The sequence below is a fragment of the Uranotaenia lowii genome, chromosome 2 (assembly GCF_029784155.1).
Source record: "Uranotaenia lowii strain MFRU-FL chromosome 2, ASM2978415v1, whole genome shotgun sequence".
Lineage (NCBI taxonomy): Eukaryota > Metazoa > Arthropoda > Insecta > Diptera > Culicidae > Uranotaenia > Uranotaenia lowii.
In genome coordinates this window covers 208,820,662-208,838,449 of record NC_073692.1, presented here as the reverse complement: position 1 = coordinate 208,838,449, position 17,788 = coordinate 208,820,662, and the positions used below count along the sequence as shown (strand labels likewise).

Sequence of the window (17,788 nt, the reverse complement as noted above, 5' to 3'; positions counted from 1 at the left end):
GACCGTTGTACATAATCGCCGTGTCATCTGCGTATTGAGACATTATACCGTTTTCAGCGAGGGACGGAATGTCAGAAGTGTAAATATTGTACAATAATGGCCCCAAGATACTACCTTGTGGTACTCCAGCATCGATGTTAAATGGTTCAGAACTTATGTTTTGCAAACTAACCTGGAATGCTCTTTTAGAGAGATAGCTCTTTATGATCTTGATCAAATATGTTGGAAAATTGAGTCGGTACAGTTTGTACACCAAGCCATCGTGCCACACATTGTCAAAGGCCTTCTCAATGTCCAAGAGTGCCATTGCTGTCGTCTTGGATACAGACTTGTTCCTTTGGATGATGTTAGTAACTCGATTGAGCTGATGGATGGTGGATCTGCCTTTGCGAAACCCGAATTGTACTTCAGGGATGATACTATTTTCTTCGGAAAATAGGATTAACCGACTCTGTATAGTCCTTTCAAACAGCTTTGACAGGGCAGAGAGCAAGCTGATTGGACGATAGCTCAGAGGAGCAGAAGGATCTTTCCCGGGCTTGAGAATTGGTATGACCTTGGCTAGCTTCCAAACTGTGGGGAAGTAAGCTAGCATCCAACAGCGGTTGAATATTTTAGCTAAAAAGGCAAAAGATCCGTAGCTAAGGTGCTTAAGCTCTAGGTTGAAGGTGTTGTCAAAACCGGGGGCCTTCATATTCTTAGATCTTCGGATGAGATTTATAAGCTCTTCTGCAGTTATTTTCACTTCTTCTGGGACCGAGTTTTCGGTAACATCAACGGCAGCGATCCCTTCAACAACGAGCGATTCGAAAGGACTAACAATGTTACTACCCAAGTTATGGGATAACACAAACTGTTGCCCCAGTGCGTTAGCCTTTTCTAATGGGGTAATGAGAGGATTAGCATTGCCATGTACTACAAGAGGGGGGATAGGTTTTGGTTTTTTCTTCAGAATTTTTGCTAAAGACCAGAAAGGTTTCGAGTTGGGCGGTATTTGACGAAGCCTATTGCGGAATTCCCTATTCTTCAGATCCTGGAGCCGTCCCTGAATAACCCTGGAAAGTTGATTGAACATATTCTTCTTGGTATTGTCACCAGTGCGTTGGTATTGACGCCGATATATGTTTCTCAGTCTGATGATGTTTTTGGTGATGCTATCAATATGGAGAGAGGTACTTACCTGATTCTGCTGCACTGGTACCGCTGATTCACGGGCCACGGATATTGCTCGCTGGAGGGATTCTAGCGCCAGATCGATGTCGTCCGAAGAGTCCAGGGGGTGGTCCATGTTGATGTTCGCCTCAATGATCCGCTCAAATTCTGTCCAATTGGCCCGATGATAGTTATGCCGAGGAAAATTGGCTATCGTCTCAGCAGTGGCACCAAGTCTCAGCACCACCGGATAGTGGTCAGAAGAAAGCTCTTCGAAAACCTCTGGAATTTCGTTGATAACCATGTTGGACAAAAAGATGTCTAAAACTGAGTGAACCCCCGATCTAGATAGTCGGGTTGGAGATTCAGGCGAAAGGATGTTATAGTGTCCAGTTTCAAGGTCTTCGGCCAGGATGTTTCCGTTGCTGTTCCTCCTTCGATTGCCCCACAGTTCGTGCCGAGCGTTGAGGTCGCCTGCGATGATAAACTTAGCTTGTCGCCGGGTCAGTCTAGCCAAGTCGTTTCGTAGAAGGGCAGCAGTACCATCCCGGATGGTTGCTTGCTTGGGACAGTACGCTGCGATGATGATAATTGGGCCAGATGATGTCTTTATCTCGACTCCTATGGCTTCGATAAGTTTCAATTGAAGGCTCGGTAGCAGGCGACAGCTGACGTTGCGCCTCACTGCAACAGCCACCCCTCCACCTCTTTCGTTGATTCGATCGAGACGCAAAAGCCGGTAATCGGGAAGATAGATATTGGTATCCGGTTTAAGATGCGTCTCGGTGATGATGGCAATGTCAATATTCTTTTCGGCGAGAAAGTCGATCAGCTCCACATGCTTGTTCTTTAGAGAGCAAGCGTTCCAGTTGATGATGTTGATAGGCCTATGGTCCATTTCGATTGATAAGTGAGACAATCGCTGCCAATTGCTGGCTGCGGGTTTTGTATTTGCGTTTGATTTCAATTGCAGCAGTGATGATCTCGATTAGCTCCTCCGTTGATAGTGGGACATCGTCGTTGGTTATACTGGCAGAGGCACCAGCGAAGGAGCCAGCTGTGGCCCCAGCATATGATAGGCCAGGTGTGATGATGGACGTTTGAGTTTCGAGAGATTTGGTGCAGGAGAGGCGGGGCTGAACTGACCGGTTTTGGCTCTGTTGGTTGTTGTTTGGTAGCGGTAGGGGTTTCAGCACTGGGATCATTCTTGGTTGTAGAGGTGGAAACTGGTCCGGGGTGAAAACAGCTGTCTTGCGATGACGGCCGGGTTGGTTGGCAGCCGATGCTTCTTTTCGGATTCTGACATACTCCGCACGCTTTGGACAGGTGCGGCTGGTGGCACGATGGTTTTGTTCACAGTTAGCACATTTTGGTTCTATGTCATCGTCATCGTCATCGTCATCGGTATTAACACAGGTCGCTGTTAAGTGTTCTCCAGCACACTGATTACAACGCGGCGGCATTCGGCAGTTCCTAGTGCCGTGGCCGAACCACAAGCAGTTAGTGCATTGGGTAACATCTCTGTGCTGGGGGCGGTATGGTTCCCATTGGATGATGACACGAAATAGTTGCTTGATGTTTCGTAGAGCACCAATGGTTGTTGAGCCCTTGGAGAAATGGATTAGGAACAATTCGTCTCGGAAGGGGTCATCCTTGGCAGCTTGAGACCGGCGGGACATGGGATAGACCGCTTCAGGCTTGAGCCCAAGATTTTTCAGCTCGGATTCCACCTTATCCTTATCAAATGCCGGTAAACCACGCAACACAATCTTTAGCGGTTTTGTTGATGGATTGTCGTGAGTATAATGGGGCACTCGCTGGGTGGTGAGAAGTTTGCCGACTTTTTGGTATTCCTCCAAAGAAGAGCATATGATTTTAGTGCCTATGCTGCACTTTTTAAATAGCGGCTCGAGGGAAAGTTCAGCAAGTTTCGATTGTAGATGCACTAAATCTTTGATGGGTGTGAAAAGTGGGGGGATGCGCTGCTTTCTTGGAACGGGCTCATTATTTCCATTTTCCACCGGAAGAATGGCAAATTTGTTGTTCTGCAACAGGTGGTTTGATGCGGGTAACTGGGGATTTTCGGACTGAGCTTGCGTGCGACTTTTCTTGGGTATCGCGCCAGTGGATGGTACTACAGGTGGACTCGTGTTCTTTTTCCTCTTCCGCAAAGCTGTGGGGCCTTGGTCCATGGAATCACAGTCGGATGTCTCGATTAAAGAGGAAGGAAGCTTGATGCCTTCCATAGCTGTTTTCTGTGCGAGGCCTAAAAGGCACGCCAACGGTCGCGACGTTCGCGGTTCTTCCAGAGCGGGAAAAAAAAAAAAAAAAAAAAAAAAAAAAAAAAAAAAAAAAAAAAAAACGAAGCAAATCAAAGTAGGCGGGAAAACACAACGCGTAGAGAGGCTAGGTAAAAACACGACTAATCGCGATGACTTTCGCCGAGGGAATGAAGCTAGAGTGCTGCAGTGGCTGGCTTTTTATAACTTTTCTACTTGTCCAACACGATAGGGTTTCTGCTCGTTTGCATGGGTTTTGGATTGCTGTCGCGGAGTTTTTTTTTGCTTCTCTCATTTTCCCTTATCCTTCGATGTTTTTCACGGATCATCGAGTGTGTTGACGGTGTTGTCATCAGTTTTTTTTAAAATGCAATTTAAAGATTGATATATTTTCCTCGCTTAAATCAGAATTACAATTTTCATTAAAGAAAATTGATGACCAAATTAAACAAAATCCGAAACTATGATTTTTATAATCCTAATTTCCTTACCGTTCCCATGCCGTTGCCATGCCATTTATATTCCGTCTGTAGTTTATTATCATTCCTATGGCCACAAATGTTGACCGATTTTTAAGATGATCTTTATAAATAGAATTTATTCTTATACATATCTATTCTAGAGCCGATTCAACACAATTTGATATTGTTCAAAATTATTCTATCCGCACATACATAAATATCTTGGGGTTCAATGAAATTTAAGCGCTTTCCCGGCACTTTAGGTTGTAAAAAAAAACAAAAATAAGCATCAATTTTTGGCTTTTCATGGCTGTATCTCATTTCTCTTGGAACCGATTTTTTAAACACAAATTTTAATTTGATACCGCTGTTTAATAATGATTTTCCTAGAACAGAATTGGTTTCTAGAGTATCTGTTTTCCAGTAAATTGCAATGGAACAAGAAAAAAAAAATATGTATGGTATATTGAACTGAACGGCGCGAGGGAAGGGTAAAAATAGTGTTGGATTTGATTTCAAATCTAAATTTCAAATAGCTCAGTGAAAATTCAATTAGAAATCAACGGCTGACTGCCAACAGGGTTTTTGAAATCAATTTTTAAACTCTTGCCGATAATGTATAGTCCTGACAAGGACTGTTTTTTTGTACTCCTAGCTTTTTCGAGTGCCTTCTCTTATGCAGCGGCACCCAACTGACTGATGCTTCCTATCAGCTTTCTTTTCTCTGGCTTCTGGCTTCGCTGAGGCCTTGTTGGGAATGAGAGCTTCGGTTGCTAAGCCTTCACCGGGGGAGCGGCTGCTGAAGATTGATTATGTTCGGAAATTTGAAAAACGACTGAAGCTTGGTTCCAGTGCGGTAGTCATATTTATAACTTTTCAAGCACAAATACATATTTGCGCTTTATTGGTATTGGTGTACCAACACATAGCCGACCCAAAATGATGTATGGAAAAGATGTCTTTGAAAGAGGCGTTTTTCGTGACGCGAGATCCGTTCGCGATTTTCAATTTGCCCCCCTATAGTGTTGCCGTAAGACGTAATTCTACGTCAAAAAAGGGACGTTTATAAAGACCCTAGGAACACCAACTGGGATCTCTACAAACACACACTTGAAGTTTGTAAACCTTTGTTGGATGTGGAAACACGAACAACAAAGCAATTAGAGGAAGCTTCAAACAATTTTACCAATAAGATCATAAACGCTTTCGAAGCAAGCTGTCCACTGATGGAACGTGTTTCAAACAGAAGAGTTCCTTGGTGGAACAGACAACTAGAAACAAAGCAAAAGCTGACTCAAACTGGGATGACTATCGTAAGTCCCTAACTGAGTACAATAAAAATATTCGTGAAGCTAAGAGAAGTAGTTGGAGGCATATGTGTGAATCCGTTCAATCTACGCCAGAAGCTGCCAGGCTCCAGAAAGTTCTATCTAAAGAACACTCAAATGGACTGGGTCAATTGAAGAAAAACAATGGGGAGTTCACTATAGACCCAGAAGAAACACTTCAATTACTACTAAGTACGCATTTCCCAGGATCCATTGAAGGGATAGAGATTATAGACACTCCGGCTGGAAGAACCAGACGAAATGTCAGACGCGAGGAAGCTCTCCGCAAATCGCGCGCAATCTTTAAACCGTCAATGGTTGACTGGGCGATAAGTACATTCGAGCCATTTATAGCTGCTGGCGAAGATGGAATTATACCAATCCAAATACAGAAAGCAAAACAAATGGTAACACCTGCCTTGGTAGAGATGCTCGTCGCCAGTATGACCCTCTGTCATATTTCCACTCAGTGGAAAAAGGTGCGTGTTATCTTCATCCCGAAACCAGGGAAAAAAGACAAAACTCAACCAAAGGCATTCAGACCTATAAGTCTGACATCCATTATCTTGAAAATAATGGAGAAGATACTTGACGAGCACATTAAATCGCTGTATCTTAGCTCAAGTAAGCTAAATAATACGGCCTTACATACTTTAACACAAAAACTAGAAAAGACCCTAGAGGCAAAAGAAATAGCACTCGCTTCTTTTCTAGACATTGAAGGGGCATTCCACAACGCATCTCACAGTTCAATCGAAACAGCTATGAAAAGACGAGGATGCCACTCGGCAGTTGTTGACTGGACTAGTACCATGCTTATAAATAGAACCATCTATGCAAGCTTGGGAGGACTTACAATCAAAGCCACTCCAACAAAGGGATGTCCTCAAGGTGGGGTTCTATCACCGTGGACGACCTCCTAAACAAACTTGTATCTATGGGTTTCGAAGTTATTGGCTTTGCAGACGACGTAGTAATAATAGTTCGGGGAAAATATGAGAATGTGTTGTCAAACAGAATGCAATCTGCACTTAACTACGCACTACTCTGGTGCAGGGAAGAGGGACTGAACATTAACCCTTCCAAAACTACTGTGATAGCATTCACTACGAGACGGAAAACTGCACTAAAACCACTAACATTAGACGGCGAAGTGCTAAACTTCGAATCACAGGTGAAATATTTAACCCTTCGTTTCAAAAAGTAACAAATTTGCAACAATTAATTAAAGCTGTTGTAAATTATGCAGAAATTCAAGTAGTCAACTTTTTTCTTCATGACAATCTTATTTCTAACTTCAAAATACCATTCAATTAAAAAAAATGACTTTTCGAGTATATATGTACAAACTAGACCAATTTCAATCTGAAAAATATGAAATGTTAAAATAGGCTTATTTTTCAGAATTTTGACCTAGTCCAATTCGCACCGAGGAAAAAAAATTTGGCTGGAAAAAAAATTTTCGCATTTTCAGTAATGCAATAAACACAATTGAATACAATTTGAAGATTTTTTTTAAATTTTTGTCTGATATAATGGCCTTTTATTAATTGTTGCAAATTTGCAACATCATGCAACGGTAGCATGTTTAGTTAAGTACATGGGCTACAAAGTGTGTTTTCGAAAGTTTCATCGTTTAAACAGTGTACCTATATGCTTCCCGATGGAAGTATTATTATTTGAATGTTATATTATCATGTTATCGAGACATTTTTAAAAATAATGCAGATGCATTAGCCTCTAACTGAACAAAATGGCTACCAACTGTAGAAATATGGGAAAAAACAGTAAAAAATCCTTTTGACTAGATCAACCATAAGTATCATAAAGTAAAAAAAAATGGCATCAATTACGAAACCTCGTTAGAAATCCTGTATAAAAGTTGAAAAATTGTATTTCCAAAGGGTCACATATGTATGTATGTTGTATGTTGGTTATCCACCATGGGTGCACGGATTCACCGCAGTTTCTGCCTAAGTATGTTTTCAAAAGTATTCTCAGATTATTAAGTTCGATAATATATTTCCAAAGGGTCTTATTTAGTACAAATTTGTGCCTTTTGAGTAGTTGAAGTATTTGTAGTAATAGTTTGAATCTTTAATTTTTCAAATGCAACAAGCGCTGTGTTTCTATGATTTTAAATATTATATTGTGATCCCTGGGAAAGATTTTCTGGGCTCGAAATAAATATTTTCGCATTTTTAGTAAACTAATTATTAACATACTTTTTTCCATACTAGTACATTGAATTTTTAAAAGCAAATGCATTACATGTTCTCAACATTATACAATGTAGTGCCCTAGTTTGTAACATGAGTTCCATAATGTGCTTCAATTACTTTTTATCATTTAAACAGTATTTATGTTTTCAGAACGAATGTGATAAGGAAACGGTGCATGATGGATAAATAGCAGTTTCATTTTAGTCCTACTTATAATTCCGTTAACTCTTCTGAATGTGTACCATCGGAAAATCGTTTTCGATATTGAACCCTAAACGTTCCCCTTCCCTCTTCCAAATTAGAATCAAAGCTAACAGTTGAGTCACCGCATCTATAACGGCTCCTTCCTCTACTAACATGGAATAAATAGTGAACCACTTGACAAAATGAAATTTATAAGTAAAATGCCTTAATAAATAAACCTTTGATTAAAAAAAACCAACAAAAGTTATATGAGTGCATTTTGAAGGTATTTTATTCATCGGTTTTCTTTATTGAGGAATATTGAAAATATTGTTTTTTGTTTTTTTTTATTATTGGAGTTTCAATAAACAATGCAAATTGTTTCTTCAACAAAGTATACCATATACGACAATCACTTTTTCTGTTATTAATGGTTTTATAATTCATTGTTGTCAGCCGAGAATGAACTTTTTTTTAGATTGTTGTATATTGCGCTAAAGAACCATGAACATGAAGATCATAAAACCACATAAAATCTTTCACAAAAAATGTTACTGAAAAAGAACTGGAGATTTGTCAATCTAATTAATCTCAATAATGCTTGTAAGCACATACTTAGGTAGGAACTGCGGCGAATCCGTGCACCCATAGTGGATAACCGGCATACAGAGGTTCTACCCCCATCTAAATGGTGTCCAGACACTAGGTCTACGAAGTTTTTGAGCTAAAACTATGGTGCACTAACCACAGATAAACTAAGAGTAAACATTTATATCTAGCTGTCTTGTGTGAGGAACAAAAAGGTATAACCATTTCATGTTGTTGCAAATTTGCAACTATTAATATTTTGGCTAAATACTCGAAATATGTGAAAATTATATTTTTTCATTACACATCATTGCGCACTATTGTGATTTTTTTCAAGAAAAAATAAAAAATCATGAAATGAAGGGTTAAGCATCATACTAGATTCAAAGCTATCGTGGAATCCGCAGATAGAGCATGTAATAGCCAAGGCTACAATAGCTCTATGGGTTTGCCTCAAAGGAGTAGGGAAAAAAATGGGGACTAAGGCCGAAAATTATCCATTGGATATTTACAGCTATAGTAAGACCCAAAATCTCGTATGCTTCTTTAGTGTGGTGGACCAAAACTGTGCAGGCTACGGCCCGGAAGAAACTAGCGAAGCTTCAAAGAACAGCAACCCTAGCTATAACTGGCGCTATGCGAAGCACATCAAACGAGGCTCTGATTGCACTACTAAATATCCTGTCACTACATCAATTTATTAAGTTAGAGGCAGAACGTAATGCCTTGAGACTTTCCAAAAACAAAACTATCTATGAGGGGGATCTTACAGGACACCTAAAAATCCTAAAGATTTTTAAAATAAACTCACTTATTTTAAAGAACGATGACTGGATGGAACCCGTTTTCAATCTAGACATACCATAGAATGTAACTATCAATGATAGGGACGTGTGGGAGTCAGGTGGACCTGCGGTTCCTTCCGGATCAATAAAATTCTTTACTGATGGGTCAAAAATGGATAATAGAACTAGGGCAGGGGTGTTCGGACCTAGACTCAGGATCTCAATTCCTATGGGAAACTGGTCAACAGTGTTTCAAGCAGAAGTTCAAGCAATTTTAGAATGCAGTTTAGCCTGTTTGAAAAGGGGATACAGGTACACAAGTATCTATATATCCTCTGATAGTCAGGCCGCTCTTCGAGCACTAAGTACTTTCACATGTTACTCCAAGCTAGTATGGGAGTGTATTTTTGCACTAAGAAACCTGGCCATACGGAACAGAGTATTTTTACTCTGGGTTCCAGGCCACTGCGGTATCCTAGGGAACGAAGAAGCAGACCAGCTAGCTAGGGAAGGATCCCAGGGCCTGTTAATTGGACCTGAACCTTTCTGCGGAGTAGCGAGGAGTGCCTTGAATATGGAACTCAAGAACTGGGAAAGCACCACTATTGTCTCCAACTGGAGAACAGCAGAGGGAGCAACTCAGGCGAAAAGATTAATTGAACCAAGCGCACGACTCTCCAAAAACATGTTGAACTCAAGTAAGCACGAGTTAAGTACTTACACTGGTCTATTGACAGGACGCTGTTCAACAAAACAGCATCTCAAAAGGATAAACATTATTCAAAACGACGACTGTCGGTTCTGCGGGTTCGAAAAAGAAACTGCTGAGCATCTTTTATGCAACTGCTGCGCCCTCCTTAAGAGGAGAGAGCGTGTTCTTGGGGCAAAGTTAATAAGCGCACAAGACATATGGTTGCATATCAGCCCTAAGAAGGTTATATCATACATCTTTGATATCATACTCGATTGGGATAAAATGCTTAGTCAGCAATCAACTGTCACTTCAACCCATAGTGCAGGTGAGCCTGATAGCATACAGTAACGCGGGGTAATTATTGCTGTTCCACTCTTTTTTTCGATTTCTGCGATAGCTGATTTGGGCTCCCGGAGGGTACCACTGTAAAAAAAAATACAGTATTCAAGAAAAAAGTGAACATTGTTCTACATAAGGATTATTTATCGACTGAAATTAAATCGGCTGAACGAGCGAAGAACTGTGAAAGATGATTCAATAAAAAGTTGTAAAAACAAACATTTATATCAAATATTGTTATCAGATTATCTATTGTTTATTAAAAAAAATTGTTTGCATTGAGATTGGTCAATCATCGATAAAAAACACGGAAAAAATGAATAATAAAAAGTTGCCAAAACAAACATATACACTACATATTATTATCCGATTATCTATTGTTTATATTTTAAAAAAATGTTTGCGATGGGATTAGCCAATTTGCGAAAAAATCACGAAAAAAATGTAAACCTTAAGTCTTTTAAATAAGTTTAGAATTCGACGACACGGTTGCCATCAAATGCAATTTTTTATGTTTCTTTTTCATTCACCACATCAATACAAATTAAAGTGTGTGCTGAACACGAGTCGATAAAAATATTCGAGAATATTGTCCCTTTCATTGAAAGTTTGATTTCTTGCAATGTTTTGCAGTCGCAGTGATCCGTATAAAGCGGTTTGCGTTTCTCGTCTACCGTAAAATCCTTCGGCTCCATATGTCTTTATCCAGTTCAGAATAGTAGAATAATGTTTAGAGTAAATTCTGGCTAGTTGAATTTTGGAGAATCCCATATAATAATAATTGTATATGCAATGCATAACATTATTAGCACTTGCAAGCTTATGCAATACTTCGTTCCGGATACAAGCCATAATTTCTGGAGAAAACAACTAATGAATATATAGAAAAATCGTTTTAAAATAAATTATTTACCGTAAGATAAGAGCGATGAACATCTTTACTCGGTGAACGACAGAGAACAAGAAATGGTGAGCATGCAATAACTCACTTATAAACGACGAATGGACTATTTCCATTTCTTTGTGCGCAAAAGAAGCTTTTCTCCATTCGCATTGAATGGAGATAAATAACGAATAACGAATAACCTTGAATGAAGTGAAACTGGTAAATACACAAATCTGTGTGCACTTCTTCGGCGCGCTCCAAATACTAAAAATAGTACTATTTCATTCCGACGTCTTCATGTTTTGTCATCTCTTGCAAAACTAATGATTTGTTTTTCAAGAATTTATTTCTAAACTTTCCAATAAAATTAGTGAGTGGCAGTGAATTTTTTAACTGTGTTTACTGCTCCGGCTAGCCTACCGCACGGAAGGCTACCGTAACCGCAATACCACAATAGATCAGCTACTGGTCGCAGTGGGCTCTCCCCTACAAGGAAAAAAAAAGTTGTAACACTCTCCGATTTTGCGATTACCTATAATCATCCAGTGGGTTTATTGAGATTCAGAAACAATTTTCTCTGTTTCAGGAAATCTGCAATATTTTTTAAATCAGCATTTGCTTTTTGTATGACAAGTTCTAAATCATTACCACTCCAGTGGGAGACCGAATCATCCGCAAATAGTTTAAGACGACTGTATTGTAAACAATGTTTTTTTATTTTATTTTTTATTTTTATTTACATAGTATTCCGTCTCACGACATAACTTGATGAACATAATTCCTAAAATTAACTCGGTCCATGGCAACCGTTTTCCAATTTCTAGGGCACCCCACGTTCGCCAGATCACGCTCCACTTGGTCTAACCACCTCGCTCGTTGCGCTCCCGCTCGTCTTGTTCCTACCGGATTCGTAGCGAACACCTGTTTTGCAGGACAGTCGTCCGGCATTCTCGCAACATGTCCCGCCCAGCGTATCCGGCCAGCTTTCACCACCTTCTGGATACTGGGTTCGCCGTAGAGTCGCACGAGCTCGTGGTTCATCGTTCGCCTCCACACTCCGTTCTCCTGTATGCCGCCAATGATGGTTCTTAACACTCGTCGCTACAGGGTGACAATAAAGTCCGGTCACACTTTTTTGGGGTCGCCTGTAGCCTACACGTTGCATCTCTCTGGTGCCTTCTTTATGTCAAATGAAAGGGCTAACTCTGCTGCCCAAAGTGGCAGAGTTTCGTTTCTGTGCAGTTTGTTTACATTGAGTTGTGAGCCATGGCAGAGTTAAAAGCAGCTGTTATCGCTGCTCGGTTTGGCGCGCAGATGACGAGATTATTTTTTCGGACGAGAAGCTGTTCGTTTTAATTTCGAAGGATGAATGGCCTCCGTCGTCTCTGGATCTGAATCCTCTGGATTATTTCGTGTGGGGCTACATGATGTCGAAGTTGAACGAGTATAAAATAGCAAACTTGGAGCAATTCAAGCGAGTTATCACGAAAATCTGGGACGAGATGCCGATGGAGTTGCGCGCCGCTTGCGACGACTTTCCGAGACGTCTGAAGCTGGTTCGATCAGAGAAAGGTGGTGTAATTCCGAAAAATCGTCTGTGAAGTATCTTTATGAGTTACTGAATGAAGCTATGAAAGCCAAATTCAGATTTTCTTCTTTTTCTTTGAAATATTGAGATTTTGCTGTGTGACCGGACTTTTTTGTCACCCTTTTTTTTTTTATTAGTTGTTAACCCAGGTGGTAAATCCAATTTACGGATTGCATTCCAAGGCACGGCGAGCCACCGCGTCCCCCCAGTTTGCTACTCTGGGTCCATGGGTGCAATTGGACGACTCATGATACAATGCTAAGGAACACTGTACCCCCTACGCCATAAAGTCCACCTGGGGCCACTGACCTTTGTTCCCACCTCGAACTGTTTGACACACTTTGCTTCAATAGTGGGAGGTCATTTCGCGCTAGTGCGCTCCAAGGCAATACTCGTTTCCGAATCCTCGATCAGCATACCTCATTCTAACAAAACTCGATGCGCAATCCCTCCTCTGACGAGTTAGGACCCGACATCTCATCGTGTTAATGAGGTCCCCACATAGCGCAACTACTAACTTTGTGAATCCAGTCCAAGATCCAGAAACACAAAGCGAGTTGTCGACGACACTTTTTCTGTTCAAACACGCGGGTAGGAGGGGTAAGCCCCCTAACCCACATGTAGGACTCAGACTCCTCTGAACTCACAAGTAGTGTTGACTTAAGTCACCACTCAGCGCAACTACCCGATCTTCAAGTCGGGCGCTTGACCACCCGAAGCGCAGATCGAGCTATAGAACGCCCTCATCAGGTCACACTCGCGGTTCAGGCGCATCAATTCCCGAAACGCGTGTCGAACCCTGACACCTCCGGCAGAATGTGCCTCACGGACACTGACGTGTAAACACGTCCCTAAGTGATCGGCCCACCATTGGCCACCACTTTGCGCATCTACTCATTTTGCGAATCGGGTCTATACCCACCGAAGCGCAAAACGAGTTGGCGATCGCTCTCCCTCCGGTCACGTCCGCATATCAGGGCCATGACCCCCCGAAAGCGTGTTGGACCTCCACGCACACACCCAAGTACTGGTACCTAAGTACCCGGGTGCACCACTTCTTCCGCGCGGGTTTGGCAGACCCGTCGACAGCCTCTAGTGGGTTTGGTGTAGTTCTCTTGGCCGTACATCTGCAATACGCCGGACTTGCAGACACGTTTCCACTCTGCACCACGGGGAGGTGGAACTACGTCGCAGAGCCTTTTTGTCACCCTGTAGAATACTCCGAGTGTACGCAGGTCCTCCTCGAGCAATATCCATGTCTCGTGCCCGTTGAGAACAACCTATCTAATGAGCGTCATATACAGGTTACACTTCGTGCGAGGGCTAAGTCTTCTCGACCGCAGTTGCTTGTGGAGTCCATAGTATGCACGACTTCCGCTGATAATTCGCCTCCGGATCTCACGGCTGGTGTCATTGTCTGCGGTCACCAGTGAGCCGAGATAGACAAAGTCTTCGATCGTGACCTTCTTATTATTGGGCAGGCGGGTTCTGTCGGTCTCGGATCCGCAGGCCAGCATGTACTTTGTCTTGGACGTAAGTATATAAACAAGCGATGTCTTTTACTCCTCATGGGTTAAATATACGAACAAAAAAAATACGAGCATAAATAATCCAGGAATTCACAACACTTTTTTAATTCATCAGAAACTCAGATAACACGCCATTTGTCAAACTAAATTTTCAATCATGCAATATCAATCAAACAGTAAAACTTTACTTTACTGTGAACTCAAAGTAGTTGCATTCTAATTTGAAGCCCTTTTTTCTAGTCTAATTTTCTTAATTTCTGCTGGATCGCCGGAATCCATTCCCCGATAATTTAGGTTTAAGTTTATACATATATTTTTTTTTCTCTACAGGATATTCTCCTATAAATCAAATAATTTATTGCTCTAGCAAATTTAAATCAAATAAACAATGTTTAAAATTTACTTAATCAAAGAGTTGAACTGATCATTATTAATCTGAACACTTAATAAACTGTAATAATAAAACTTGAATGTAATGATTAAAAGGCTTATTAAGACTTATTAAAAATAAAAAGCTGTGAAGGAAGCTGAAATTTCCCTTTCTTACAATGCTGTATCTTTATATCAGTCATAATACAGTCTTAAAGTTTTGTGGTTTATTGCTGGATTGTTGAACCAAATTTTGTGAACAAATCATAACAAAAAAATTATCAACCCAGACAGAAATGGCAGTTAGCCAATGTTGCAAGCGAGTGTGCTGTTTCACGCGATTTAATTCTGTACAACCGTTTAATATAACCAGTTGATTTTCAGAAGACTGAACAACCATTCCTACTAATATGTATCTATATGGTTCGTTGCAGGGCCGTAGGAAGAATCGACTCATGGGGGGGGTTTTGGTGAAAGGTTTTTACCAATGATTTTTTGCCCAACAATGCACGAATACAAAAAATTTGAAACAAATTATGTTTGTAACTATATGATTATCATTTTTTAAGTACTTTGACATTGAAATTTTTCGTTATTAACTCGAAATTTTAGAAAATTGGCCCTAAACCTAAAAAGTGAGCTAAATTCGTTTCCATCGATGGTTAATTCTTTGAATTTGAGAGTCTGATAGATCAAACATAGTTGATTGGGTCATAAAATATGAATTTTAGGAGAGTCTTTCATTTCTTAAAAAAACTTATTCTTTACTCAAATCAACAAGCCCAATCTTACAAACTATTTTGCAAATTCAAAGATTTGAACCTTTGATGAAGAAAATCAAATATTAAAAAAAAAAGTTGGAGAATAAAATCGTTCGGTTCTAATTTCTTGATGCAAACTTAAACCAAATTAATGATTTTAGTATGAAATTTGGCTTCAAATGTTATGAATCTAATAATGAAACCTCATTCTACAAAATTTAACACTACACTTCCCGTTACTCAAATAAGCAGATTTTTGTCTATTTGTTTCTGAAACATAAAAAATGCCGAAATTTTGTGTCCTTGATGTGTTTATAATGTTCAACAAAACACTGAGAAAATATAGAATTTTGTGCAGATTTTTTAGATGTAGATGTTTTTTTAACAGCAAATATTTTTCATAAAGACTCATTTCCATAATGAAAATCCTGTGGTTATTTTTTGAGAAATAAAATTTGGGTGTTTTTGGACAAAACCAAAATAAAAAAAAACTCAAGTTCTATCTTTTAATTGTGATTTTCAGCTGAATTATGTTAACAAACAAATTTTGTTTAAAAAATTGAAATCTGGTAATTGAATTGACAAGCAATTTTAACACATAAAGGACCGATAAAATCTCTGAGAAATTCGGCATTCTATATCTCAGAACCTCTGGACAAAATTTTAAAAATTGAGTATTTTAAAGTCATGGCAAATGTTGTGTTCAATTTTGTCGAACAAAGTTTAACACTTAAATTCAGTCCATTCGAGTTATAATTCGAAGTGTAGCACACTGTTGGCAAGCAAAAAAACGAGATATATATCTTGTATTTGGTCCGCAATGTGTTAAGTTCATGCATGATCTCTTGAATTGCTCAACAATTGATGTTGATTGTTATATTTATATACAAGCTTAATCTTTTTCTGAATTTTGAATCTGCATTCTGAATTTGAACCTGAATTCAAAAATTGCGCTCTGAATCTGTAGCTAAATTTTCAAACGATTTCTGAAATGTACAAAAAATACGATTTCCGAATCTTATTTCAGATCAGAATTTTATGAGCTAAGTTTTAGAGCCCTCATTCATGAATCTATTAAACAAATTATGTAGTTTAGGTTTAATCTCAATTCACTATTTAAATTATTTATTGTGAATCTGTATTGTGAATCAGAATTAAAATATGAATTTACAAAGATCTGAATCTGACTTTTCAATTTTGGATTGCCATTTTAAAGGTTCAAATTTTCTAATTTTGTGTAAGACTTATGATTGGAACTCGAACTCGATGATCTCGAAAAACATGATTCAAATTTGATATGAAATGCAAAACCAAATCTGAACCAGGATTTTAAAGAAGCTTTCAAATTCTTATTTCTTATGATTATTCGAACTGAAAATCGAGAATCCTGAACTGGATACAGAATCCGAAATACGAAAATAGGAATACAATTTTTGCTGAGGGAGTTATGGAATCAGAACCTTCAAAATGGGTTTAATTGATTTAAAAATTAAATATTCAGAACTGAATTTCGATGATAGCCGCCGACCGTGGCCTAGAGGATAGCGTTCCAGTCTTCTAAGCCAGAGGTCATGAGATCGAATCTCGGTCACGGCATACATAGTACTCTTTCTGTGGGCTGGTGGTGTTAGCATTAGTAAGATGCTAGCCATTATGTCCTTGGAAGATGTACGTTTTAGTCTTAAGTAGAATTTAGATCTCCTCAAAGAAACATGAAGTTTCACTGAGATCCTATATGTGTGTGTTCGATGAACAAGTGAGAAAATTTTGAAAAAGTGTTGCAGAGTTTTGGACTTGGGATGGGGTTTTGATGTTTTGGCATAAGTTTTTAGTCTAGATTTTTACTCTTGATTGACCTTACTCTATTATCATAACTTGGTTCTGAATTTTAAATTTTGAGTAAAGAGTTGAATACCTCGCTTGTAGTTTTGGATCATAATGGGGGGGGTTTAACCCCCAAAACCCCCCCCCCGTTCCTACGGCCATGGTTCGTTGAACTATTGTTAATTTCAAATGGTGAAAATGATGTTCACCGGAAGAGTTACGTGGAATTTCCCTTGCTCCTGAATCAATAACGATTTCAGAGAAATTCACCATGTTGCTGCCCGGATCTGAATACTGTCTGCTTAGTAAGTTGTTAGAAATGTATGTAATTGAATGGAAAGTTTTGATACCTGGAACCTGATAGAAGGTGGATAAGCTGCCGCCATCATCCATGGATTTGACCTCGATGCGATAGGTGCAGAAAGCCAACACGTAGCAGACGTGCTTTCGGAAAACTTTCGGATCCTGGGGAACGAGAACCGAAGTGTGATACTGGAAAATAGAGAGAAAATGGTACGGATAGAGTTTTTTCTGAACAAAGTTTGATGTCTGCATTTAAGTTTTCGTCCTCTCTAATGACACTGTACATTATTTTCGAAGCCGTTTTGTGAAAACAACTACTGTTTTTGCTTGCTTTGAAGAACTAATAAATACAAATAAAACCTCCAGAAGATTTTTTTCAAACTCATTTAAAAGGAACCTTTATCTACTTCGTAAATTCATACCTAAATCTTATGTTAAAAAAAAAATTTTTTTTTAATATATTTTTTCATATATTTCGTAAACTATTCGAAACTTTG

The 17,788-nt window shown here is 39.4% G+C and overlaps 1 protein-coding gene across 3 annotated transcripts in view; it reads right to left on the bottom strand.

Annotated features, from left to right (window-relative positions):
- LOC129750050 (platelet-derived growth factor receptor alpha) overlaps positions 1 to 17,788 on the bottom strand; it is a 519,951-nt gene that overhangs the window by 85,650 nt on the left and 416,513 nt on the right. For all 3 annotated transcript variants that reach the window (XM_055745248.1, XM_055745246.1, XM_055745247.1), the window contains one exon: positions 17,339 to 17,480. In XM_055745248.1, coding sequence (XP_055601223.1) covers positions 17,339 to 17,480 — 142 coding nt within the window. The remainder of the gene's footprint in view (positions 1 to 17,338; positions 17,481 to 17,788) is intronic.